The following is a 25,843-nucleotide window of genomic DNA, read 5'->3' as shown; positions in this document are numbered from 1 at the left end:
TGCTGAACCCAAACCTCACGGGTCCACCCGCCACGCCTCCTGCACTTGAACTCACACTCCACGTCCGAGCGCTCAGTCTGGCCTGGTGACTAAGGCGCGCTGTGCTGGTTGTGTCCACACTCGTGTGTGTGAGGAGAGGCAATCTGGTGCAGTAGGTGGGCGTGGCTGCCAGCAGGCCTGGGTTTGAGTTGGGCTCGGCCACTGGGGAATTGTGTCCTCCCCTGTAGAGTGGGACAGTGAGTGCCCACCTTGTGGGGTGTTATGGGGGTCACAGAGAAAGTCCAAGAGGTGCCTCAAGTGCTGGGGGAGCCCGATAGGTAGCAGCCATTACTGTCCCCCTTTACTCAGAGGCCCTGTAGACAAGGGGCCCAGCCCATTCTACACACACCTTCTCTTCTCTTCCAGAATCTTGGTCAACATGGACAACAACATCATTCAGCATTACAGCAACCACGTCGCCTTCCTGCTGGACATGGGGGAGCTTGACGGCAAGATTCAGATCATCCTTAAGGAGCTGTGAGCCCTGGGCGGCCGCAGCCTCAGACCTCTTGAAGTGGACCCCAGGCGAGGAGCCAGCTGGGAAGTGGCCCCGCGCCACACACAACCTCTCCGCATGCCTCAGTGCTGTTACTTGAATGCCTTCCCTGAGGGAAGAGGCCCTCAAGTCACAGACCCACAGACGTCAAGGCCAGGAAGGAGCCTGGGAGGTGTCCTGATCCGAGCCCTCATCTCGTGCTTGAATCTATTCTCTGAACTTCTGGCCAGAGCCTGCCCAGCCAGAGACAGTGTCATGTTGGTTAACAAGCCCAGCAGGCCGTTTTCTCCTCGGAAGACCTTCTCTACGGCCCCTCTCCTGCAGGCTGCCGTTCAGATGGGGGAAGTGGGCCCTGTCTCCCCAAGCTCACTTGACTCTTCCATCAACTTCAGACCAATGAGTTCTCACCCTTTGGTCAGTTAGTTAACTTGAAAACACTTGATCTCCAGTGCAAATGACTTTTAAAAGACACTGTAGTGGACGTCCTCTCCTCACAGGTGTACTCCCTCAGCACCAGACAGCAGTCAGAGCCGACCGACTGGAACAAAGTGGCCTCGGCGTAAAACGACCGCCATGACTGCTCACTACTGTATACACTTCTTATTTACAATTTTCATTTATGTTTTATATATATAAGTATATATTGTATATATATGCAACATTTTATATTTTTCATGGATACGTTTTTATCATTTCAAAAAATGTGTATTTCACATTTCTTGGATTATTTTTTTTAGCTGTTATTCAGTTATGCATTTTGTATACTCGTACGGTATTTAGTAATAAAATTCTACGTATGTATTACTTCAAATGCTACACTAGTTCCTTTTGTGAAAGTCTTCCAGAAGGAGAGGGTGAAAGTAAACAAGGCCTCTCTCCTTCTCTATCCTGTAAGTGGTTTGCCTCGAACTTGAAGGGTGCTGGTAAGTGCTGGGCCCTGGTGAAGCAGAGGCGCCACCATGGAAGGCGGCCGAGTCCTGATGCCCAGCCTGTCCCGTGTGGCCTGTCCCGCGTGGTCCCACAGGCTGAACGTTATGACGTCAGGATCACTGACTCTGGAGGTGAAGTAGTCCCAGGATGCCCTTGCCGAGGACCTCACAGCTGGGGCAGTGGGCAGAGCCCAGGGCCGGGAGCCGGGCGACCGCGCTCTCCTGCCAGTTCTGCCCCCATGCTCTCGACCAACTCACTTTTCCTGTTGCCAGCTCCTACCTGCTCACAGACGCGATCCAGCCGTCTCTCCCCGACTCTGAGGTCAGTGATGTCCCGTCGGTATGTTGGAGGGGGTGTTTACACCGCAGGAATTGACAAATGCTACAAATCAAGGGCTTATTTTCCCTAGAGAACAAATGGCAAATCAGAGCTTCCGCCCTCCCTCGGCCCTTCTGGCTTACCAGCACACCACCAGCTCTAGTCCTCAGCTTCTTTGGCTGTAAAATGGGCGCGGCTGTAAAATGGGTCATCGGGTAGCTATCATCTTTGGAGCCCCAGGGGTCACTGGTGGGTCTCAAAGGCCCCTACAATGTGGGGGAGGAGACAGCAGGCAGCCCTTGGGCATCCTCCCCAGACTCAGTCACAGCAGCTCTGCTTTCCTTCGTTTACACACTAAGATTTCTCGTATTAACTTTTGTCTGAACAAAACTTAAAATAAAGAAGTATGAAAACCGTGGATGTCTCCAAGCGCCTTCCGGCTCTGACAGGAGGTCTAGAGTCCTAATTCCCAAGGCCCTGTGGCCAGGACTCAGGTCAGGCAGGTGAGGCCCTAGCCTCAGGCGCAAAATTAAGAGGAGCCAAAGAGCTCAGTAACCAAGTTAAGTCACAGTCCAATGCGATGCTTTTTGAAATTAAGGCCCAAAAAACATGATAAAATGTCAAAACTTTGACGTGAGGGTCAGTATTACTGATGTCTCCTGTGGCCTCTGACTCCAATACAGCTTGCCTGGCACTGCTGGAGCGACCCCATGGAGCACCCAGAGCTGCTCTGCCCACTCCGGGCCTCGCTGCTGCGTCACCCTGGGTGCCGCGTGAGGGTGAAACGGCAGGGCGTGTGCAGAGTATCAGCACGCGGCCAGGCACGCAGAGGTGTTCCGCGTCTGCTCGTTTCCTTCCAGGGCCGCCAGAAGCAGGAAGGTGATCTTCTCAACCTTGATTGCACATGGGAATCACCTAGGCAGCTCTTATCCCCACTGCCCAGACCACACCCTGCAGCAATTAAATCAGAATTTCTGGGGTTGGGCCCCAGGCCTCAGTACTTTTAAAGCCCCCCAGGTGATTACCATGTGCACTCAAGGTCGAGAACCACTGCTCTATGGCCGTCGCTCCATAGGCCTTGCTGCCTTTGCAACCTGCCAGTGTCTGGCTGGACTAATGCACACAGGGAACTATGGGGACCAGTGCAAAGCCTGCTGCCGAGCTCAGGGGTGGGGCCTGCAGCTCCACATCCACCTCCACCCACGGCCTCCAGCCAAGATGCCAGGGCCCATTTCTCTCCCCTCCACACGAGCAGAAAACAGACGAGGCCGTCTATGGCTAGGAAGGCCATTTGGACCTCAAGCAAAGAGAGCTCTGAAAGGCTTGAGGAAATTCTGCCCCGCCCTCAGAGAAGGTCGGGGAGCAAAGGGCAGCTCCTGAGCCCGACAGCGGCCATTCCAGGGTTGTTCTTCTCCAAAGAGTGGAAAGGGGAAAGGAGTGAAGGTAAGTCCTTTCCAAACGGGGGTCACTACAAACGCAGCTGGTGGTTGGAGGAACTGCCATCCCCTGCCTGCAGTTAGCTTTGCACGGTAGACAGCGAGCGAGTGAGGGGAGAAAAGGACGGATGAGGAACGCAGGAGTGAGGGAATGAACAAATAATGAGGAGAAAGGAGGAGGGAAGGAGGGAAGGATAAATAGGTTGACAGGCAGTTGGATGAACACATGGAGAGCCAGATGAAGAGCTCCACAGTTAGGTGTATTTACTAGACCTTTGCTGCTCTAAGTGTGGTCCATGGGCCAGCAGCATCGGCATCACCTGGGAGCTTGTTAGAAACACACCTAAAACCAATACAATGTTATATTTCAATTATAGCTCAATTTTAAAAAAAAAAGAAAAAATGCATAGACTCTCGGGCCCCACCCAAGATCTTTTAATAAGATCTCCAAGTGATTTGCATGCACATTAAATTTTGGAAAACACTATCAGTACATCCTAACCCTAACTAGACACTTTGCAATCACACCAAGAATGTTATTAAAGATACCACTGCCCAGACCCTACCTCAGATCAAAACTTTGAGGGTCGGTCCTGGGCAGTCTCTATAACAGCTCCCCAAGAGATCCTACCATACAGGTGGGGCTTGAGAACCACAGGGCTGGACAGGGCTGTGAGAAGCCTATGACATCTTCAGAGAGGCTGGGTACAACCCAGACAGACCCTCTGCGCTCAGGGCCTCAGCTTCCAGCCGTGTCTTCTATGGAATACCCCGATTCCGACTGGCCAAGCGCAGCCCGGCCATCCTCTTCCCAGACTCTCCGCTTTCCTGACCCCACTTGGAGGGGTTTCTATAGAGACAGACCCCGCCTGCTGGTGCTCAGCCCAGCTGCCCCAGGGAGGAGCGGCCTGTCTTGTTTTCTATACAGTCCCACCAGCCTCTGCCTGCAGTGATCCCAGGGCCGGCTGCTTCCAGCCCAGTGGCCTGCTGAGGTCTCCTAGGGTCAGAGGGACCTAAAAGCCAAGGCCTTCAGGTCTGGCCCTATTGTCAAGAGTCTGGGTTCAAAGAAAGGTGCAGCTTCAAGTGTCAGCCTTAAAGGGGTCTTCCAGAATCTCTAGCGCCGAAGCGGACAACTGATGGTTAGCAGAAGAGTTTCCTTTAGCCTGAACAAAAAATTTTTAATTGAAATATGGTTGCTAACATCTCCAATCAAGAAGTTTCACATTTTAAAATTTCCCAGGTTCTTTTGAAAAATCTGCAGATCTGGCAATAGGTAGCTGGCCTTTAGATGGGCAGCCTCCTCAGCTCCTGGACCTCCTCTCGCCTCACCTGTTTTGCTCCCTTGCCTTGCCCGCCCAACCATGGAAGTGCTTGACCTTGAACCTCCAAATTCGGATCCGACTCTTGACCTCTAGGAGAAGCTAAGGACCTGAGCGGACTCAGCACAAGGTGTGTCCGCCTTTAGGTCCAGACCTTGGTCACTCCTGGCGCCGTGCTCCAGGCTGCCTCCCGCTCATCCCAAAGCAGTGGGGCACTTGCGGGAATCTGAGGTTCACAGCAAGCCCAGCTTTTGTGAGAAATGAGACTCTGTTCAACTGGACCCGTGGTGCCAGCCTTCTCCCTCCCTCTCCCTCACCCGCCCCTCCCTGAAGGGGGAGGCAGTCAGCGGCCAGTTCTGGACTAACAGTCACGGAGGAAAGTCGAAGGAGAAAAAGCCAAGGGCAAGGGAGGGACACGCGGAGGGGAGGGAGGTGGCGCAAGAGGCTTCCACTTACAAAAGCCCGAGACACATGGATAGCTGGGGAAGGAGGGGATGTGTGGTTAACTGCAGTTCCTCTAGGTTCTTTGAGAATCTCATCGTCTTGCTGAGGGGGACCGACTTGGCAGGCCAGACAGGATCCATTAAAGATCATATTGAACTTAAGCACGAGGTGGGAGGGACGGAGACCAGGCCAGGGAAGGGGAAAGGCCGGGCAAAAGTAAGAAGCTGTAGGCGCCCCTCAGAACCGCTGTGCCCAGGGCTCTGGCCCCAGAGGGTCCTGCGCACATCTGCCCTTTGTGCGCGGAGCCAACAAATGGATGTGGAGGCCTCTCCTGAAAGTGGATGATGAGCTCACGTGACCACGGTGACGCTGCCATGCCCTTCCTAGGGCGAGACACGAAGGCTGAGCTGGGGGCGAGGGCCAGGCAACCCCTTCGGGTCCCTGTCACAGTGCCTGTGGGCCTTCCCGGCTCCCGGAACTCCGGGAGGAGTCTGGAGGTCAAGGCCAGAGCATGGGAGTGTGCCGGGGCCGCGGCCTTGCGCTGCCCACCCTGTGGCCCCAGAGCCCTGGCTCAGCATCAGGCTTCCAGACGGGACATCTGCCATCGGCCACCTCCTCCTGGATCCTGAGCTGCACGAGCTCTGAGGGCTGAGGGCAGGCGGGTCGAGCCAGGCCGGAGGGCACATGGCCAAGTAACCCAGGGGGCTCTGTCTGCTCAGGAATCCACGGGGGTCCGTGGAGTGGGGGTCCACGCTCCAGGGGGCAGCTCAGGACAAGGACAAGCACGGCAGGCCAGCTGTAACACCAGGCAGGGGGCAAGGACGTCCCGAGTCATCAGCTGTCACACACGAGATGGGCGCTCTCTGAATGACCATCCGGGGTGCCTGGGGGGACAGCTGGTGGCTGCGGGGGGTCTCCTTGAGCTCGGATGAGGTGACTACAACACTGGGATCCATTTCTTGTCCTGATTGTAGAGAAAGGACTGCTTTCCAGGGAATTCCGGCTTGTATGTGGCTGTGAGAGGAGAGAGAGACAGTGTTGAGAGAGAAAAGGCCAGTTCTCAAGGTCCTGGCACTCGGCGTCGGAGCGGGTGAGGCCGGCGGGACCCCTGCACCTGACATGTGGGGAGACAGGGAGGGAGGGACCAGGCCTAGGTCATCCGGCTCTGAACTGGACCGGGCGGGACTCGAACTCCGGCTGCCCACCTTCTTCAACTCACTAACTTTTTTAACAGAAGAAAATTTACAAAAGAGTTTTGTAGGAAATTTGAAAAGAAATGAACAGAGCAATACTCTTATAGAAGCAAGGTGTCAGCTTAATGCGGTTTTGCTTTGATTTAGTTCAGAAATTTCGGGAAAACTGAAAGCCATCACGATAGCAGCCAGGACCACGCGGGGCTTGGGAACCACAACCTGGGGTGGCTGGAAACTCTCGCGTTGATGCTGATTTGTTCACGAGGGCCACGCACGGCCCCCGGTACACCCTCAGGAAGCTGCTGAGGGGTCCAGGTAGATCTGCGCCCACTGGAAGCCAAGAAGGCAGATGTTTGCATGTACTTACTCTGGGAGGCCCTCAGGGAAGCCCACCTTGGCCTAGGTGATCACAGCAGCAGGCCCTGGCCTGCACCTGCACTCCAGGTGCCCGCATGGAGAAGATGCTTGGAGAAAGCTCCTAGAGGACTGGGCCAAACAGGGTCAGACGAGGATCTGGCTGGTCTCCGGGGTCCTGGCACCACCACTCCATGGGGCATTCGTACATTTGCGGGACCAAGCTGAGTTCTGCCTGGACTGACCAGATGACCCGTAGGTCAAACCTCTGCCATCTTATTGGCTTATCACTACGTTTCCAAGGACAGAGCCATGAAAATGATATTCTCCCTGTCCCACCTACCTTACATTTTACTCACCTGTGTGTGTGGAGGGAAGGGGACGCCTCGGGGGCCAGCACTGAGCCTCAGTCATCTTTGCCTCCGCAGGGTGGGAGCATCAGCGATGCTCATTGAGAGCCTGACTTTCACAGGCCTGGCGGCCACCTCAGCTCTTACCTTCCCCCTCCCACGCCACCAGCCCATCAGCGCACCTGTCATTCCCCAATGCCATAAACTCTGGCCAGTGTCGGGGGTGGTAAATAGCTAGGGGCTCCAAGTAGGCAGGGGAGTGCAGAGACCACCCACTGGAACAAGTCCCTCAGACTATCAGCTCTCAGGCAGATCCTGGAGGTAACTATATGGCTTGAAAGAGCTGCTCAGGTGGAGCCCTGTTTTATTTCGTGACAGACAAGGCGTCGAGGCGAGAGAGTCTGGGCCTCTGCCCTCCGCTCACCCTCCACAGGGCTATGGCACCTTGCTCTCCGGGCCTTTCCCATCTGGGAGGTGACCCCGCCAGACTAGACCCACGATTTAAACATTCTTAAGAACATGAACTTTTTAGACAAAAGCTATGGCTCTTTTCCGCAGAAAATAATATCTGCGTGCTCCAAATCTGCAGACAATTTCAGGGTCACAGACCCCCTGCAGCCCAGCTTTGTGTCTCTTGAAACATTCATAGTCCTCAGTTATAAATCCCTGACCTGGATCATCTCTAAGAGCCCTTTCACCTTAAAAAAATAAATAAAAAAAAACAAAAACCCACCTTTCATACTCTGAAAGTGTAAGCTGAAAAGTCTTCTAGATCCACTCTAACCCCTGTAAACTGTTTGGCAAACAGCCTATAAATCAGTGGTATTTGATGGCCCAGGAATGACAAACAATTCCAGGTTTGGTTTTTACAATCACTGAAAGCAATCCTCTGACCTGGGCCAGGCGGGCCGGGCAGGCCTGGCTGGGACGGCGCCACTGTCCACCGGCTGGTGTTGGATACGAAGGATGCACTGGAGATGAAGTGCTTGGGGGGCCCCGTGTAGTCCACGATCTCATACTGCCCAGGGCCTGGAAGAGGCGGCTTCGGGGGCAGAGGCAAAGGCTGGGCAGAGAAAGTTAGGATGGGGTTTCTCCTTCAGAAAAGACAAAAAGGGAAGATGTCACTAAATCAGTCTATTGGAGAAATGGCAGTTTTTCGACATAGCCAGGACCTGCCCAGTGCCCAGCCATTTGCAAGAGGACTGGATGAGGCACTGGGAGACCTATTTCTTCTTCCGGCTCCACTGCTAGTGATCTGGGGACCCTGGACCCCAGTCTTCTCGCCTGCACAAGGGCAGTCATAATGGTACCTACCCTGTAGGCTTATTTTCAGGGTTAAAGGAGATGACACACCTAAAACACGGTAGTCAGGACAGGGCCCAGCACAAAGTGAGAGCTCAGTACATTTGTCGTTGTGGATGATGGATGCCGTTGAACTAATCAGGAATGGCAGAAGACATCGATGCCATGTGCCAATTCTGATCGCTTGGTAGTGCCTGGTTGGAGCTCCATGTAAAGAACTGAGGCCTCGTTTGGGCTCTATGGGAAGAGCATTCATTGGTGAGCCACTTGTGATGTCTGCCATGGCCAGGAAATGGGAAGAGGCATCCCAAATTCCAAGGATTTGCCATCCCAAGACTAGTAGATCTTTAGAGGCCATTCTAGCACTGACATCTCAGAAACTTATTAAACATCTTTTTGGCAAGGCAGGATGTAGGAGTGGAAAAATACTGGGTTGGAAATCAAGAGACCTCTGAATAACGATCACCACTTAGATTGCAGTTGTTTTCAGGTCTGTCTTCCCCCCTTCAGGAAAGGGAGTCTTTTAAGCCTGTTATTGAGAGAAGAAATGAAAGAGAGAACCTGTATTCAAGCCCTCACTCTGTTACTAATTCACTCTGGGACTCAGTCTCCCCATCTGTTAAATGAGGGTGTTGGACATGACGACCTCTGAGGTCTCTTCCAGCTCTGGCCTCCCATCTGGCCTTGATTCAGAGAGGTCCGCTGGGTTGCCCAGGAATCCTGGGATTGTTAACAGGAAATGTCCTATCCTCCTGGCCATGCAGTAGAAGAGCTGCCCACTTCTGCCTCACATCTGAAGCTTCTTCTAAGGTCTCTCACCAAAATGAAAGAGAGATTTCTCAGAGCCTTGAATGGCCCCAGGAGACTCACCACAGCTCAAAACCAACCCATCCAAACAGAGGAGGGAACGGGGATGCCCAGCCACTGGAACTCTGCTGCCCTTTGGCCAACACCTTCTGAAGCAGAGGCATTCTTAGACTAGGAGAGCTAGAGGAGACCTAGAGATGTCTTATCCAACATCCTTATTTTGCTTAAGAAGTTGGTGCCCAGAGAGAGAAAGTGAGTCACCCAGTGTCACAGAGCAGGTTCGTGGTAATGCCAGCACTGGAACTCAAGTCTTGGTGACTAGCAAGATGGGGAGGGCATTGTGGCAGAGGAGAATTTTCAAGTTTTAGAGTCACTCAGACCTGAGTCTGAATACCGGGCAGCCAAGTCCCTGGACCTCTCTGTTCCTGGCAACAAGGAGTAGTAACACTCACTCCTTATACGCGGGTTGATGACTGGAGAAAAGCTATGTAAGGTGCCTAGCAGAGCGTCCGAACACAGTAAGTGCTCAGTAAAAGCAGTTGTGTTATTACTACGATCGCTTGCAGCACCACCATCAGCTGCCTGGATGGGCAATGGAGCCTCAAGAAAGTGAGGTTAGGGGGCCTCTCACCAGAGTTCCCTTGGGGCAGGGTGGACACTCCCACTGCCAGCGGAGGCTGCTGGCAGCCATCGTAAACCTGTGAGAGGCTCACATCTTGGAATGGAGGAACAGCTGGCTTGGATGTATATATTTAGGATAAAGGTGCCCACAGGAAAAGAGGGAAAAACGTTGCCTCCTTTCTTTCCCTCCAGTCTGCATGGAAGAACTGGTTACAGTGTGTGATCCACCAGCCTCCCCCCTTACAAATAAAAGCCGGCGTCTCCTTGTTCCGGCTGCAACACCCCATCAGAGCACCCTCAGAAATTTAATCATTGAGAGACAGGCTTGATTCCTGGAAGTTAGAGGTGGAATGAGCCAATCACCGCACGAGGTTACTCCATGGGTCTGGGTCACCCTGAGTCTTTGAGGAAACTGTGAGATGTCTACTCTCCTGACCAGGGACAGCCTGCAGGGAGCTGGGCCGGTGGTGGGCGGGGGGGCGCGGTCAGCATCTCACCAGATTCTTTTTTTTTTTTTTTTTTTTGACTTTGTTTTTAGGGCAGTTTTAGGTTCACGGCAAAATTGAGAGGAAGGTACAGAGATTTCCCCATCTACTTCCTCCCCCTATGCATGTGTAATTTCCCCTACTATCAATATTCCTAACCAGACTGGTATGTTTGCTATAATTGATGAACCTACATTGACACATTATAATCACCCAAAGTCCATAGTTTACCTTTTGGTTCAGTGTTGGTGTTGCACATTCTGTGGGTTTGGACAGATGTGTAATGACATCCGGGGCACGAACCCGTGTCCCCTGCATCGGCAGGCAGACTCTCAACCACTGCGCCACCAGGGAAGCCCATCACAGATTCTTGCAGAGAGTGAGTGAGACAGGTCCCTCACCCTCCCCTCCATCCACATGCCCAGGAGAGGCTTTGCCCCACCAACTCAGCTCCCTGGATCTTCGGACAGTGTCAGCCCCATGTGCAGCTCTGTGCCAGGCACTCTGGGGAGTCCAGACTGTTCTGTGCTAAGACACAGACCCTGAATGCCCCTGAGGGCTTAACAATCCACTGCCAGTGACAATCATGACCGGTGACAACTTAAAGGCTTGGCACTCAGACAGACTTGAGTTTGAATCTCTGCTTCCCAATCCACCAGCTGTGCATCCTTAGAAAAGTCTCTTAATCTCCCTAAGCCTCAGTTTCTTTATCTGTAAAACAATGGATAATAATACCTGCCTCCCAGGGTTGTTATGAAGATTAACAAGTGCTTTACTGGTACCATTTTTTTTTTTTTAACATGAAATGTTAGAATAGAGGTGAGAGAGACTAATTCCAACTGGGTGAATCCAGAAATCTACCCTAGAAGAGGTAACATTTGCTCTGAAAGGTAAGCAGGAATTCTTTGGGTAGAAAAGGTGGAGATGGGGGCATTTCCCACAGAGGAAACAGCAGGTGCAAAAGCCTGGAAGAGGCACAAGCCGTGCTCCTTGGGGCCGGGACTGGGGCACAAGGAGCCAGAGGCTAAGCCCCTGGACCGCCTTCAAGCCTCCTTCCACCCAGGAATTCTGGGTGGTTCGCTTGGGTTGCCGACCAACCCCCGTTACAGGCCCTGAGGGGGAGCTGAAGGTAAACTCCTACCAGTGGCCTCTCAATGCAGCCTAACTCCCAGGTCACCTCCCAGAAACACCCAGCACAGGGACTTCCCTGGTGGTCCAGTGGTTAGGACTCCACACTTTCACTGCTGTGGGCCCGGGTTCGATCCCTGGTTGGGGAACTAAGATCCCGCAAGCTTACCCTGTGCGGCCAAAAGAACAAAAAAGAAATGACGAGAAATACCCAGCACAGCGTTGGCCAACAACTCCACGCCTGTGCCGTGCCGTTCCTTCTGCCAGGAGCACCTCCTTTCCCTGCCAACTCTGATTCCCTCTTTGCTTCTCACCTCCTCCAGGGAAACTCCCCCGGCCACAATCCTCCCCCTTCCCCGCCTCCCTTCCCGGGCTCCATAGAGGAGCATGGGTTTTGGAGTCAGATGGACCTGGATTCCACCCTCTGCTCTACCACCTGGGAGAGTCTGCGTCCCCTGTAAACTCTATGTAACAATCCTGACCCGTGGGAGAGTTGGAAGATGAAGCTGTATAAAGTCTGTGAAAACTCTGAGCGGCTGGAAGCTGGCCCCTCAATACACTGTAGCCATTCTTCTCTTCTCTGTACAAAACACATTACTTTTCTATGCTTTTTACTTGTCTAGCTCTTTAATGCAGGGGATGGTGTCTTATCCATCACTGAGGCCCTGGTCCCTATTCCCGAGGACATTTGCCTAACTGCAGAGAGAAGCAGAGGGGTGGAAGCAAGTACGGGAGCCCAGGCATCTGAACCCCACCTGACAGTTTTATCATCACCCAGGGCTGGTCCTTCCATGTCATCATGGGGCTGGGCAAATCACTAAGGTCAGACTGAATCAAACCCAGGGCAGCCACAGTGCATTGTAACCAGGGCTTTTATGAGCCTCATCGCCCAGGTTTAAAAGCCAACCTGGTCCTGCCCCGTGGAAAAAAACATCTGTCAAAGGCTCTGAGTTGGCCACAACTGGATTAAGTTGTGTTTGCAGCTTCCAGTGTGAGCTGTTTGCAAATCACCAAAGAATAATGAATGTCTCAGAGGACTCAGCAGGTCACTTGGGGAGGGCATCCGAGACCCTCGGGACACTCCCAGGCACAGATTCACTCTGCCTCAGGGATTCCCAGGGTCGGGAGGGATAAAGGGGCAATTTTTTTCTCATCATTAAAGGGCAGCCGATTGCCTCTGGGGTGGAATGTGGTATCTGTTTAACAGGGGAGTGGGTGACAGATTACAGCTGCTTGGGAGGAAGCATCCCATATCTAATTGAAAATCCCAGGGGAACTTTAGGTGGGTCCAACATAATTACCCAAATTGGAGTGGGGCCGATTGGGCTTGATTCTTCGGCTCTGGCTGTGACAGGACAGCGTGTCTGAGCAAAACCAGTGGTTTAAAAACTCCAGGAAGCAGATCAAGGGTTAGAAAGATGTCAGTGGGTGTTTCACCTCCCTGCTGGCGTGAGTCGGAAGGCAGCACCTAGGAGGAAGTATTCTGATCTCCAAAAGCCCTTCCCCTGACTCACCCTGATCCATTGAGTCAGCACTGTGACGGATGCTGAAGACCCACAGAAGTGAAACCCTGGCTGATAGCCTCCTCCAAAGACACCCCCCCCCCCCCCCCCCCAATCACGGCCCAGTCCCTGTCGTCCCGGTCTCGGGTCCACCCTGAACCTGTGTGCAAACGCGTGTCCCTCCCGGCCACGTTGGGCGCCTCCCCGGCGGGCGGCCCCTGACCCCCCCCCCCCCCCCGCCCCCGGGAGCTGGTAAATCCTCTTAGCTTTTGAGTCAGCAGCGTGGCCATAACAAAGACACTCTGTGATGTGTTCTTCAGCTGAGGAGCCCAGAAACGGCCACGCCAACGACCCTACAGCCCCTCACAGCATCTGTGCGGCAGGGCCACTCAAGAAACATCAGGTGAGTGCAGAGGGCTCGCTCACACGTTTCGATGAAAGTACAAATCACGCACATCAAAAGCTTACAGTTTGCCAGACCTGGTGAGTTATGTGAGTCATCTTTTTTCATCCTTGCAAGCCTGTTGTAAAGTGTGCTTGCCCCAACTCACAGAGGATGAATTTGAATTCCCAGGGAGTTAGGTGACCCCTCCCGCCCCTACCCCCAGCCTCCCAGGGCTGGTGAGAGGGGAAGGCGGGAGTTTCAGCGGCCTGACGACTCCCTGCCTGTGCTTATGCCCTCGGTGCCACGGCCTCTGCAGCCGGTTCCCAGCTCAGGAGGCCAGCAGGGGTCGGTAACACGGCACCAGTGACCCCAGCGAGAATTAACATCTCCCCCGTTCTCCCTGCATCCTGAAGAAAGCAGCGCCGAAATATCATCTTTGCAAACTGGAACCCCACCCATGAATGGGGAGCCACACACTTCCAAGCAAGAGAAACAAGGGCAGGCCTCACATCCTGTCACAGGCGTGTGACACCCGGGCAGCCCGTGCTTCCACAAAAGAAACACTGTGATGATTCTCAGATTCTCCACCACTGCCCCATGCAGCCCCCGGAGATCTGAGTATGATTAGGCTTGATGTAGACAAAGTCTCAACGTATCGATGGGGAGGAAACAACGCAGACCTTCTCCGGGGCCTGACAACCCCAGGAATGGGTCCTCAGGTGCTCCTGCCCCTCTTCTCCCTCCCGGGTCACAGGAAAGGAAACAGAATTTGAATTTGAGAAACTGGAGTTTGGATGCTCCTTCAATACTATCACATTCGGCTGCATCTTTCCTTATATTACGTCCCTTTCTCCACCGTCCCACATAAACTGATGGGTGCTGCTTTGGAATAACCAACAGCACACTTTAGTTTTATCTCTTTGCTTCTAAATGAAATTACAGATTTCTCAACTTCATCCTTTCCACGTCAGCTCAACAATATATACTGGACTTCCTCTGTGGGTCCTGCCTGGCCCCATGTTCACTGCCTCCGTATGCCCTCCAAAGTGACATGGTGAGCAAAGCTGGGGTCACAGAGTGTGAGAAATGGAAAGATTTCCCCTCTTTTCACAAATGGAGAAACAAAGGCCCAGGGAGGCGCTGAGAGCAGCCCCAGACCACAGAGCCTGCCGTGGAGGCTGGGGCACTGTCCACTCACCAGGGTGAACCCAAGTTTAAGAGACACTGGGTTTGACAGGTCTCTTTACTGCGGGCCTTCTCAGAGCCTTTAATAAGCTCATGTATACTGTGATGCACCCAAGGGCAGAGAGATTGTATGCAGTGCTTCCTATAGGTTTATTAACCGAGGATCCACCATTCACGAAGCATCACAGAGAGCTAGTGCGCCCCAGATACCCCCAGACACACCAGCACTACTGCACTGCTCCCATCAGAAAGCTGGCGCCCTTGGTGGGGGAGTGTGGTCATGCAACCTTGGGGCCCACACGATCCGGCGTTTTGTGGCACGTTCCTCTGCCTTGCTCTGGAGCTGTTGCCAGGTGAGCCTGAAGGTATGGATGGTGTTCTGTCCATGTGAGCTCCCCCATAGCCCTCAGCACAGCACCAGAAACCTCCAGGGCCTGCTGACTGACAGATGCAAATGCCATAAAATGAGGCTATTTCAATCCACTCGTCCAAACTCGGATGCAGGCCAAATGACACCGCTCTGGGGAAGGCGGTTAAACACCGAGTGCCCCTCACCCTCCTCTCATCGTTTCCCTGAAGAAGCTTCCAGAGTCAGGGTGGGGGCTTGAGCCTCCATGCCACAAAACAGCTGCATCCTCTATTGTCACATATCCTCTCTAGGATATAGAATAATAGCTGCTGTAATAAGAAGAGTGAGAGCTATTTTCAAGCACTTTCTCACCTAATCCTCACAGAACCCTCCATGAGATAAGGTTCTTTTTTTTATTTTTTTTTGCGGTACGCGGGCCTCTCACTGTTGTGGCCTCTCCCGCTGCGGAGCACAGGCTCCGGACGCGCAGGCGCAGCGGCCATGGCTCACGGGCCCAGCCGCTCCGCGGCATGTGGGATCTTCCTGGACCGGGGCACGAACCCGCGTCCCCTGCATCGGCAGGCGGACTCTCAACCACTGCGCCACGAGGGAAGCCCAGATAAGGTTCTTATCTCCACTTAATACATGGAAACATGGAGGCTCAGGGAGGAGAAGTCTCTGCTAGAGACAGAGCTGTGATTCTCACTCAGGTCTGCTAACCCCAAAGCCCGTCCTCTCTCCCACTCCATTTGGGGGCAGCATAGGGAAAGGTTGTGTGTAGTGGTGCCCAAGCCAACCCAGAGGCAGGAAGTCCCTGACGTTTAGAGAGAGCCTGTTCCTGGAGACTTTCCCGCCCCGGTCCTGAGTCCTGCAGCCTATGAAAGATCAACCTGCAGAACCCCAGATCCAAAGGGCAGAAGGGACTCAGCTGGTGGACTCCATCTTCAGTCTGAATCCCTTCCCCAGGTCCTGGGTTGGACTCAGCAGGCTCATGTCTTGCTCCTCTCTCTTACCCCTGGCCCCTTGCCCTGGGCTCATGGTCTGAGTAGACCCAGTTTGCCAGCCTCCCCGGGCCACCCAGCCTTCTGACCCTCTGTGGCTCTGCACCCAGCCAGCTGCCTGACCTCTCTGGAGGCTCCCAGGTGGCTATACCCTTAGTCCCAGCCCTGCTGGTCAGCCCTCCCAACAGCCAATCCTGTTGCGGGTGACAGGACGGCTGACGTTAATGGCACTTAGTTCTAGAAGTTCTAGACCCATCTGAGGAATATTAAGCCCCGTGAATTTTTGAGCCTCTGAGGTGAAAGTAACATTAAATGTACAGGAGATTAAAAACAGTAACACAAATCCCTGTCTTTTAAAATTTGTGTTATTGACTCACTATTTATACCTACTATATCAAATATATTTTTTAAATCAGAAAGCAACTTTCGGATAAATTATCCCCACTTTACTTTACAATCGAGGGCATGCAGGCTCAGAGGGGTTAGCACTGTGCTGACGGTCACACAGCATGAATATAGCAGAGCTGACATTCAAATCTAGCAGGTCTGACCAACTCCAAAGTCTAGGCTGTTAACCTATCGGTACAAAGCTATGAGAGTTTCACCACTTTCATATATCCTGCCACCCCAGTGGAGATTTTATATTATAAAAATAGAATAAAATCAGCACCAGGAGAGTACAGCATCATGGGGAATGTTGGAAGATCCAAACAGTCCTGAACCTGAGTCCCAGGTGCATCTCAAGTTAGCTGTGTGGACTTACGCAAGTCTTTCAGCCTCGCTGAGGCCTGGCTTCCTCCTCTATGAGGTAAGAATAATCATTCCTACAATAGAGTTGTTATGATCACTGAAGAAGATGTTAAGTTCCTGGCATACAGTAGTTACTCAGTAAATACTACGTATTCAACAAGTATTTCTTGAGCACCTGCTATGTGTCAGCAAGGGCCCCAGGAGAGCAACTTGGCCTGTGTCTGCCAGGCTGTGACACCCCTTCTTTTTCTCCCCAGGTTCGGGTCCTTCCCCAGAATACCTTTCAGAAGAAAGATCAGGATGATCTGGACTCACGGGATAAGAGTCTTTTTTTGAACTTCGGTGTGACCTCTTGGGTTGTAATAACCGGGTCCTGGGCCTGTCGACGTCAGTTTTAATCCACGGCCAGTTTTTGATTTAAAACAAGACATTAATATCTTCGGCGACTGCTTCACAAGGGATTCGTTGACATTATAATGCCCTGAGCAGAAAGAAATTTTAAAACAGAATAAAGAACTCCTCTCAAAAAAATAAAAAGCGGTAAGAATACATTTAATGACTATAAGGCAGTATCACTCCAGGATGGTCAAGTAGAAGGGGCCTGGAATAACTGAAAATAACACTCACCATTTAGAGAACATGTGTCCGTGCATCACATGTGTGGCTCATTTAATCCTCACGGCAGCCCTGCAAGGTAGGTATTAGCACCTCCATTCTAAACATGAGGAAATAGACTCAGAGATATTCAGTAATTTGCCAAAGGACATTCATCTAACCAGGGCCTAAGCCCAGCTTCCTCATCCATAAACTAAGGATAATAATTCTTCCAACAACTGGGAGGCTATGGTAGAAAAAGGACATTTTAGGTTCCTGGCACATGGTAGCTGCTCAGTAACTATTATGCAATCAATAAATATTTATTGAGCACCTACTATGTGGACCCAGACCCACCTTTCTCCAAGGTCCATGCTTCCCCACCATGCCTTGTCTCAAGAAACTGTCAGAATATAAGTAATTTGGCTGTGCACAAAGCTTTAAGGAAGAAGAGAATGATCTGAGCTGGGGTAAAGAGGGAGCAGTCTCACCCTAAATAGCAAGTAACCCTGTAAATGGGGGCAGGCATTTTGGGGTGCAAAGCAGCAGTACTAGGCAAAGGTCTTCAAGAAGCTGCACACTTTGACCCTGGCTTCCTATTACTTGGAAGTTAAGGAAATTATTCAACATAATGGAAAAGCTCTAAGCCTAAAGATGTACAGAACAGCAGTAGCTACAGTGTGAGAAACGATGAATAGCCCAAAGGTCCAAGTACAAGGGCCCAGTTCTGGGAAAACAGCCTAATCTGGTGGAATATCAGCCCTGAGGGGGGTGAATGCAAAGGCCATGAAGCCTATGGCAATGTTCTCAAAAATAAAGGTGAGCGAGAAAAGTAAAATAAAGCCTAACAGTCTATACTGTATATACTACGACATCAATGTGCAAATGGATACATGTGAATAAAAATAGGTGGGAACCCAGAAAAGTGGGAAAAACTATATTAATGGTGGCATTGTGGGTGGGAAAAATATTTCAAATTTTCTAACCACTGTAAAGTTAATTTTTAAAAAAATAAAATCGACTTTTTCATTGCAAAAGCACTGAAAACAACAATATGGGACATATTAGCAAGATTTTATTGAAATGGTAATACTCATTGATGGCAAAGGTGAGGGAAAGCATATTTCTCATAGAAGCAGGAGGATAAATTATCTCTGTGCTGAAGGGCAATTTGGTCACAAATATCAAAAACCTTAAATATTTTACATACCTTTCGACTTAGCAATTTCACATTAGGCAAATTATGTAAGGAAATAATCTTGACTGTACACAAGTTGTGAGCTATAAGGATGTTTGCTCCCACTCTATTTATACGAGTGATCCATTTAAAACAACCTAAATGCCAGCAAGAGGGCATTTGTTCCTTAACTGATGGTACCACCAGATAATAGAATACTATGCATCCATTAACAAAAGATGTTCTAGGAGGATTTTTAATAACACGAAAAGATGGTCCCAATATATGCTTAAGTTAAAAAAAAAACAAAAAACAGATGTCCAGTTAGCAGCATTTATAATACTGGTATCTATCTCTCAAATTATCTTTCTGGGTTTTTAACATATACATATATTTATTTTTTATTTTTATTCCTCCTACCAAAAAAAAATAGTTTAAAGCAACGCTTGATTATAAAATGTTAAAAAGCAGAAGCAAGGGGGAAAGGCATTCATGCTCTCACAGCCCAGAATAAACCAGGGTTGAACTCTCTGCTGTACTTACCCCGGCCTTTCCATCGTGCACTGGACACGGTCTCATGGTGTTGGGCCCACAGCGTGGATTCGACTGTGTCACCCACGTTTTTCAAGTGACACTTTACCATAGTTGTTTCCCCATGATCTAATAACTTTTTTGTTTTTAAGGAGAAATAGAGAGGAGGATGTTCGGGAAGTGCTTGGCCTTGTGTTTGATGCGGCCAGACTTTAGAAAATCCAGCCAGCCAACGTGTAAAGGTGAGCATTTTGCTCAGAACTGAAGGCAGACCAGACCCGGCCCTCAGCCCCTGAGCCTGGGCACTCTGAGTGGGCAGAACCCAGCAGGGATGCCAATCATGGCTCCACATCTGGTTTCTTCCCACAAGGGGGAGAAGCAGAAACCACAGCATTTTTCTGAGAGGTCAAAGCAGTTTGTTTCTCTCAAAGAAGCAGATTCCCCAGGCTGTGGCCCCTGGCAAATTTGGGGGATGTGGGGAGAGTCCTGAAGGCACCAGGCATCGAGCTGGATTCAAATCCAGCAGTGGGACCCTGGACTAGTCACCTGTTTTCTATATATCATTTTTGCTTGTAAAGTGGGGATATAATAATATTAATAATAACCCACACTCTCGGAGCACATATGTGCCAGGTGACCCTCCATGGGGTTTTTTTTTTTTTTTTTTTTTTTTTTTTTTTTTTTTTTTTTTTTTTTTTTTTTTTTTTTTTTTTTTTTTTTTTGCGGTGCGCGGGCCTCTCACTGTTGTGGCCTCTTCCGTTGCGGAGCACAGGCTCCGGACGCGCAGCCTCAGCGGCCATGGCTCACGGGCCCAGCCGCTCCGCGGCATGTGGGATCTTCCCGGACCAGGGCACGAACCCGTGTCCCCTGCATCGGCAGGCAGACTCTCAACCACTGCGCCACCAGGGAAGCCCGTCCATGGGGTTTTGAAAGCTCCTGGCACACAGTAGGAGCTTAAAAGATGCTGGTGCCCACCTCTCCCCTTCCTGCTGTGTTACAGCAGGGTCCCTCCCAGAGGGAGGAGCTGCCCACTTCCCGGGGGCTCTCTGGTGGAACCTCTGGCCAAACCCCAGGGATGCTGGCTTTATTCTCCTGTATAAACAAACAAGGTGGGGTTTTGCCTGTGGTGATGCAAGGCAGGGAGCTTTAACCAGGCTTAGCCTCCTAATTAGGGCTGGTTTTGTTATTCAGCCTCAGACTGATCTCAACTTTAATCTGGATTTGCTGAAATCTGACATGCACTGCGATTTTGCCCACACCCCCATCCGAGAAGCATGATTGCAGAGGTAAACCCTCCCTGCTCCTCCTCTGGGCTCTGGGGCCCAGAGCTCCCTCGGGGGTCTTCTGGACCTGTTTGGGAAGGTCTAGTCTAACCAGTGGTCCTGGAGTATGGACTGCTATGTCACCAGACCCCTCTGGAAAATTTTCACTAAGGCTGGGGTGGGGAGGAGGTCTGAGGGCACAGAACAGGTGCAATGCCTTTCCCCAGCCCAGCAGGGAGAACATCTGCAGGTGAGCCCTTGTGTGTTCCTGAATCCTGGAGGCTTCAGAAGTCACATTGGGATGACGGAGTTAAGAGGTTCCTCAGTCAGACACCTCTGGGCTTAGGCCTGCCATTTATTAGCTGTGTGATGCTGAGCAAGTTGTTTCAACTCTCTGGACCTCCATTTCCTCACCTGAAACACAGGACTAAGAGTGTGGCCCTATGAGGAGGGATGTGTGAGGACCGCGTGGAAAAACTTAGCACTGAGTAGGCGCTCTGTGAACAGAGCTATTTCCCATCATTTGATGATAGATGATGAAGCCGCTTTGTAGGCATGGGAGGAAAGGAATATTGCAGCCGAGTGTCCAAGGATCAGAACGTATTGTGTGCCCCGCCTCCCCCCAGCGCCTGGGATGGCACCTGGGGTATGCGCATGGGCACACTTCTGGCATGAGAAGCCCCTCCCCAGCTGGCTGCCCAAAGCAGGTGCGCTGAGTCTGGAAGGCAGGCCAACGTGATAGGCCACCCCGGGGCCCATTTCCAGAGCCGGCCGTTCTTCCCCTGAATGGGGAGCCAGTCTTCTCCTCTTTGTACAATACCTGCCTGCATCCCCTCTTCCCCCAATGCCTAACTCCTTCCAAAGAGACTCCCTGTGAAGGAATGGGTGCCCTGCTGATCAGATCTGGTACAGGAAGCCTTAGGTCAAGGCCACTGCGAGGCAGCTGCTTACCTGGGGCAGGTCCTGTTTTAGTAATAGTGAAAAGTCCTCTCTGGGTTTTGGACATGAACCCGGCTTGGGCACAGACGCTGTTTGTCTGTTTGCAGCAAGAGACAGAGGCCTGGGGGAGAAAATAAGCACGGTGTGCTCAGTGTCTTGCCTTTCTTTGTCCTTGCTGTTGTGTCTGGACGAGGGACACTTTGGGGTTAAAAAAAGCAAACAAATTTAAACCTGTCTTCAGAAAATGAGCACACGTGAGTGGAAAACGTCACACTGGCTGTGCCTTCCCCTTCACTGCAGCTGGACTGGGGGAAGAGCTTGTCATCGCTAGCCAGTGTCTGGGGACCCAACAGAACACGGAGGATGGTGGCCTGAACCAGCCGGCAGCCCTGGCTTCCGGGCTCACTCCCTGCACACAGGGCAGGGTATCCTGCTCAAACGGATTAATTTCTCTGAATTTGAGTTTTCTCATCTGTAAAATGGATCAGATAATCCCCGCTCCACTTGAGGCAGAGCGTTGTTGCGTTGGGGGTAGGGGACAGCCAGTCAACACAAATCATCTGTTTTTTTAAAAAGTGTGTAACGTTACGTAGGCAAATTATTTTCATCATTTTTTCTACGATTTTCATTCTTTTCGGAGCACTTAGTCCTACATATCCCCACCCTGATTCCTCACTGCTCAAATAATCCTTCAATACGTGTGGGATTTAGGACATACAAAGAAATTGTGTAACTTAAGATTATGATCAGATTTGTAAGCACTGTCTTGACTTTTCTGGGCTGACCAGAAATTTAGAATTTTGGTTGACCCAGGCAATATACATTACAGGTGTCCAGTGAGTTCAGAACGCTAAAAATAATTTTGGAAAAAAAAAAAAAAAAAGAACCCTGAGATCATTCTTATGATGAATCATAAATATTTTAAAGGCTAATTTGCAGTCAGTCTCCTGTATTCATTAGATAAAAGATGCAATAAAAATTGTGCCTGCAATGGCTGGAATATTTACTGAATGAGTGAAACTATTTGCTGAGGCCAGGATGGCTTGATTTTCTGTGCTACTCCTTTGTCAAAAAAAATGTTTCTCGAGAAATGCAGATGGCATTTTGATTTTGTGTTGACAAAGGCAGAGGAATTTTGCTTTTCCCAGGGTCCTAACGGCCAGACTGCCTGCAGAGAGGGCAGACAAAAAGATCAGGTGGACCAGGCTAATTACTGGACACGGGGAGAGGAGCCAGGATGCCAGAGAGGAAGTAATAACAGGTACTAAGGGAAAGGCTTCCAACAGAGAAGCGGGGGATCGCAGTAAGCAAAGGTAGATAGGTCTTGACAACCTCAAAGCACAGTGTGGCTAACAGGATTACCGCATTTCTGCTGCTCGCCAGTTGACTCAACCATTGTTCTCCAGGTCTGAAAAAAGCCTCCTGCAGACAAAACACTACCTCAGCTTTATTCCTCGTCCAGACAGGAAAGCAACAGAAAAAGGGGGCATTTCTGTATACGCTGAGTGTGTGCGTCACTGGAAGATTTCACCGTTAGACTAGGAAGAGTCAGCTCCACTGGCAGGTTAAAAAAGAATGAAGCAGATTCATTGTATTGCCGTGGGAAAAAACAAATCCCAGATATAATTAAGTAGCAAACGCACGCATACTGTGGACAGCATAATCCCAAAACCAAGGGAAGGACCAAGGAAGGAAGAGAATATGAACAATATTGCCCCCGTCTTTTTTTTTTGCGGTACGCGGGCCTCTCACTGTTGTGGCCTCTCCCGTTGCGGAGCACAGGCTCCGGACGCGCAGGCTCAGCGGCCATGGCTCACGGGCCCAGTCGCTCCGCAGCACGTGGGATCTTCCCGGACCGGGGCACGAACCCGTGTCCCCTGCATCGGCAGGCGGACTCTCAACCACTGCGCCACCAGGGAAGCCCTGCCCCCGGTTTTTGATGTTTGTTTGCAGTGCAGAATGATGAGGGACTTCCACTTTCTGGCTCATGGGTTTCTGTGATGTTCAAAGATATTTTATGATGAGCGTGTATTATTTTCAGAGCCACGTTAAAACAATAATGAACAAAAAACATGCAAACTAAAACTGATCTGGTGGCAGAGTCCTGACGTGGGGAATGGTCATTTCTTGATTAACAAAGGAAGTTATTCCTTTGGAGCCATAAACATTTATTGCATGATCACTGCATGCCAGGACCTGAGCTGGGCCTCGGAGATAGGAAGCCAGGGTGAAGGAGCAGTGGGCTGGGGAGGTGAAGGCATGAAGCACTAACACCACAGGGCCCTTCAGCAGCCCCCAGGAGGACGCAGAGGGGGCGCTCACACGGAGACAGCCTGCACTTGTGTCTGTCTCCCAAGGAACCCAGCCCTCTCTCAGGAATGGCAACGGCGCAATGGCCAAGCACCTTCATTATCACTTGCCTGGACCAGACCTCGACCCCTCTTTTGTTATCATGACAGCTTCCTAACTGGTTTTTCAAAATCCACCCTTAACCCACACTGCAGTCCATTCTCCACACAGCAACTGGAGGGATCTTCTTTAAAAGGTACGTCAGAAGACATCACTCCACACCTCCTATCCTCCTCAAGAAGGGCTTCCCAGCACACAGAGAACAAAATTCGAACTCCTTCCTGGGGTCTTTAGGGCCTTGCATGAACTGGTCCCTGTCTATCTGTCTGGCCTCTCCTGGTCCCCTATTCCCCGAGCCCCCCTAGTTCATTCTACTTTAGATACTTTGGTTTATTTTTGGCTGCATCACACATCTTACAAGATCTTAGTTCCCTGACCAGGGATTGAACAGGGGCCCACGGCAGTGAAAGTGCCGAATCCTAACCACTGGACCACCAGGGAACTCCCTCTGGCTACCTTCTTACAGTTCCCCATGGGCTAAGGTGTTTGCTGTCCCAGGACCTTTGCACATGCTGTTCCCCGTCCCAGGACCTTTGCACATGCTGTTCCCCCAACTCTGGCTCTTCCCTCAATCCTTGAGTCTCAGTCTCAGGACCTTCTCTGACCACCCAGTCTAAAGTACATGGTATTGCCAACCTCCACACCCCACACATACTCTCTTTCTCAGGTTCCAACTGTTTGTCTCCCTCGGAGCTGGCCACACAGTAATTATTTTGTTTGTCTGTCTCCTAGTTCTCATCTCCTAGTTCTCATCTCATCTCCTAGTTCTCATGCCTCTCATCTCAACCTCCACACCCCACACATACTCTCTTTCTCAGGTTCCAACTGTTTGTCTCCCTCAGAGCTGGCCACACAGTAATTATTTTGCTTGTCTGTCTCCTAGTTCTCATCTCCTAGTTCTCATCTCCTAGTTCTCATCTCATCTCCTAGTTCTCATGCCTCTCATCTCAACCTCCACACCCCACACATACTCTCTTTCTCAGGTTCCAACTGTTTGTCTCCCTCAGAGCTGGCCACACAGTATTTTGTTTGTCTGTCTCCTAGTTCTCATCTTGAGTTCCCCACTGGAATCTAAGCTGTATCACTGGTCTGGCACAGAGCAGCCACAGGATTTATGAAGGGAAGCCCGGCAGGGCTGGAACATGGGGACTCTGATCACTCCCCAGCTTTATACCTCGGCACCCGCCCGTGCTCACCGATGTGGGAACAGTCCCTTCAAGCTGGGTAACTTTGGGCAAGTCCCTTCCCCTCTCTGAGCCTCGGCTTCCTCTTCTGTAAATTGAGAATAAGAGAATCCACTTCCTGGGTCCTTGTGAGTATGAAATAAGTGAATACACAACTCTTAGAACAGCACATAGGCCATGAAAAGTGCTTCATCATATCATCATCATTCTTATTTTCAGGCTCTGATTACCCTAGGAGAAGAGTATCTAGAGCTATACTACCCCAAACAGTAGCCACTGGCCACATGAAGCTATTGAGCTCTGCGAACGTGGCTGGTCCACATTCAGATGTGTTGCAAGTATAAAATATACACTGAATTTTAAGGACTTAATATGAGGGAAATAATGTAAAACATCTAATTAATAATTTTTATATTGATTAGATATTGCAATAGCTTGAACATATTGGGTTAAATAGAATATATAATTAAAACTAATTTCACCTGTTTCTTTTTACTTTTAAATGTAGCTACTAGGAAAACTTAAATGATGTTTGTGGCTCCTGTTATACTGATATTCCTTTTGGACCATGCTGGCCTAGCAGGCACTTGTATTGCTTTGAACATGTTATAATTGATTGGATTCATCATAGAAGGTAGGCAGGATCTTTGTAGTCAGAAAAATCAATATTATTTATAAATATTATAAAAGAAAAAGGAAATTTAAAATGAAGTATTCTAAGACCAAAATATTCTTAATTATAGTGTAAGAATATTACTACCTTATGTACAATTCATGTCTTAGGTATTTCAGAGTGCTTTCACATTTGTAGTCTCATATGCTTCTTATAATAACCCTGTAGGGCAAGTATAATTAATTCCCTTTTACAATTGAAACTCAAGAGGTAACGGGGCTTCCCTAAAGACAGTTCTACCAGTTTTCATGTATTGTAGAGTCCTCGTGCACCAGATATTGTGCTAGGTAAGCACTCAGCCTAGACCATCTCATTTAATGTTTACATTAACACCATGGAGTAGACATATAACCCCACTTTACAGATCAATAAACTGAGTCCTGAAAGGTTAAGAGACTTGCCCAAAGCCATACACAGTTAGAAAATGGCAGAGTCAAGATCTGAACCTGAGTCTGTCTCTTACCTGTTAACCACACCATTCTGCCTCAGTGACTACAAAGTGATGGGAAATGGTGAACCACTGCTGTTAAAAAACCCAATTTTCTGATATGGAAAGACAGTTTATTTTCCCTATATAATATATATAGGGAAAAAATATATATTTTCCCTATATAATAGTGTCAGGGCTTCCCTGGTGGCGCAGTGGTTGAGAGTCCGCCTGCCGATGCAGGGGATACGGG

The 25,843-nt window shown here is 50.4% G+C and overlaps 2 protein-coding genes and 2 non-coding genes across 4 annotated transcripts in view; 2 read left to right on the top strand and 2 right to left on the bottom strand.

The window, feature by feature from the left end:
• GRHL3 (grainyhead like transcription factor 3) overlaps nt 1-1,347 on the top strand; it is a 36,168-nt gene extending 34,821 nt beyond the window's left edge. Inside the window, exon 16 of the mRNA XM_007459157.1 lies at nt 406-1,347. Within this exon, the coding sequence (XP_007459219.1) occupies nt 406-520 (115 nt within the window). The 3' untranslated portion in view covers nt 521-1,347. The remainder of the gene's footprint in view (nt 1-405) is intronic.
• A 4,572-nt stretch (nt 1,348-5,919) lies between these two features.
• The window catches only part of STPG1 (sperm tail PG-rich repeat containing 1), a 53,035-nt gene continuing 33,111 nt past the window's right edge, over nt 5,920-25,843 (bottom strand). The window contains exons 7-10 of the mRNA XM_007459156.1: nt 20,910-21,018; nt 16,710-16,875; nt 7,774-7,973; nt 5,920-5,996 (exon numbers count right to left, since the gene is read on the bottom strand). Coding sequence (XP_007459218.1) covers nt 5,920-5,996; nt 7,774-7,973; nt 16,710-16,875; nt 20,910-21,018 — 552 coding nt within the window. The remainder of the gene's footprint in view (nt 5,997-7,773; nt 7,974-16,709; nt 16,876-20,909; nt 21,019-25,843) is intronic.
• TRNAE-UUC (transfer RNA glutamic acid (anticodon UUC)) lies at nt 11,299-11,371 on the top strand. Its single transcript has one exon. It is a non-coding gene; the product is annotated as a tRNA-Glu (tRNA).
• TRNAE-UUC (transfer RNA glutamic acid (anticodon UUC)) lies at nt 23,675-23,747 on the bottom strand. Its single transcript has one exon. It is a non-coding gene; the product is annotated as a tRNA-Glu (tRNA).

The sequence above is a fragment of the Lipotes vexillifer genome, unplaced genomic scaffold (assembly GCF_000442215.2).
Source record: "Lipotes vexillifer unplaced genomic scaffold, Lipotes_vexillifer_v1.1 scaffold496, whole genome shotgun sequence".
NCBI lineage: Eukaryota > Metazoa > Chordata > Mammalia > Artiodactyla > Lipotidae > Lipotes > Lipotes vexillifer.
The sequence above is the reverse complement of the archived record's forward strand: the minus strand, read 5'-3'. Positions and strand labels throughout refer to the sequence as shown.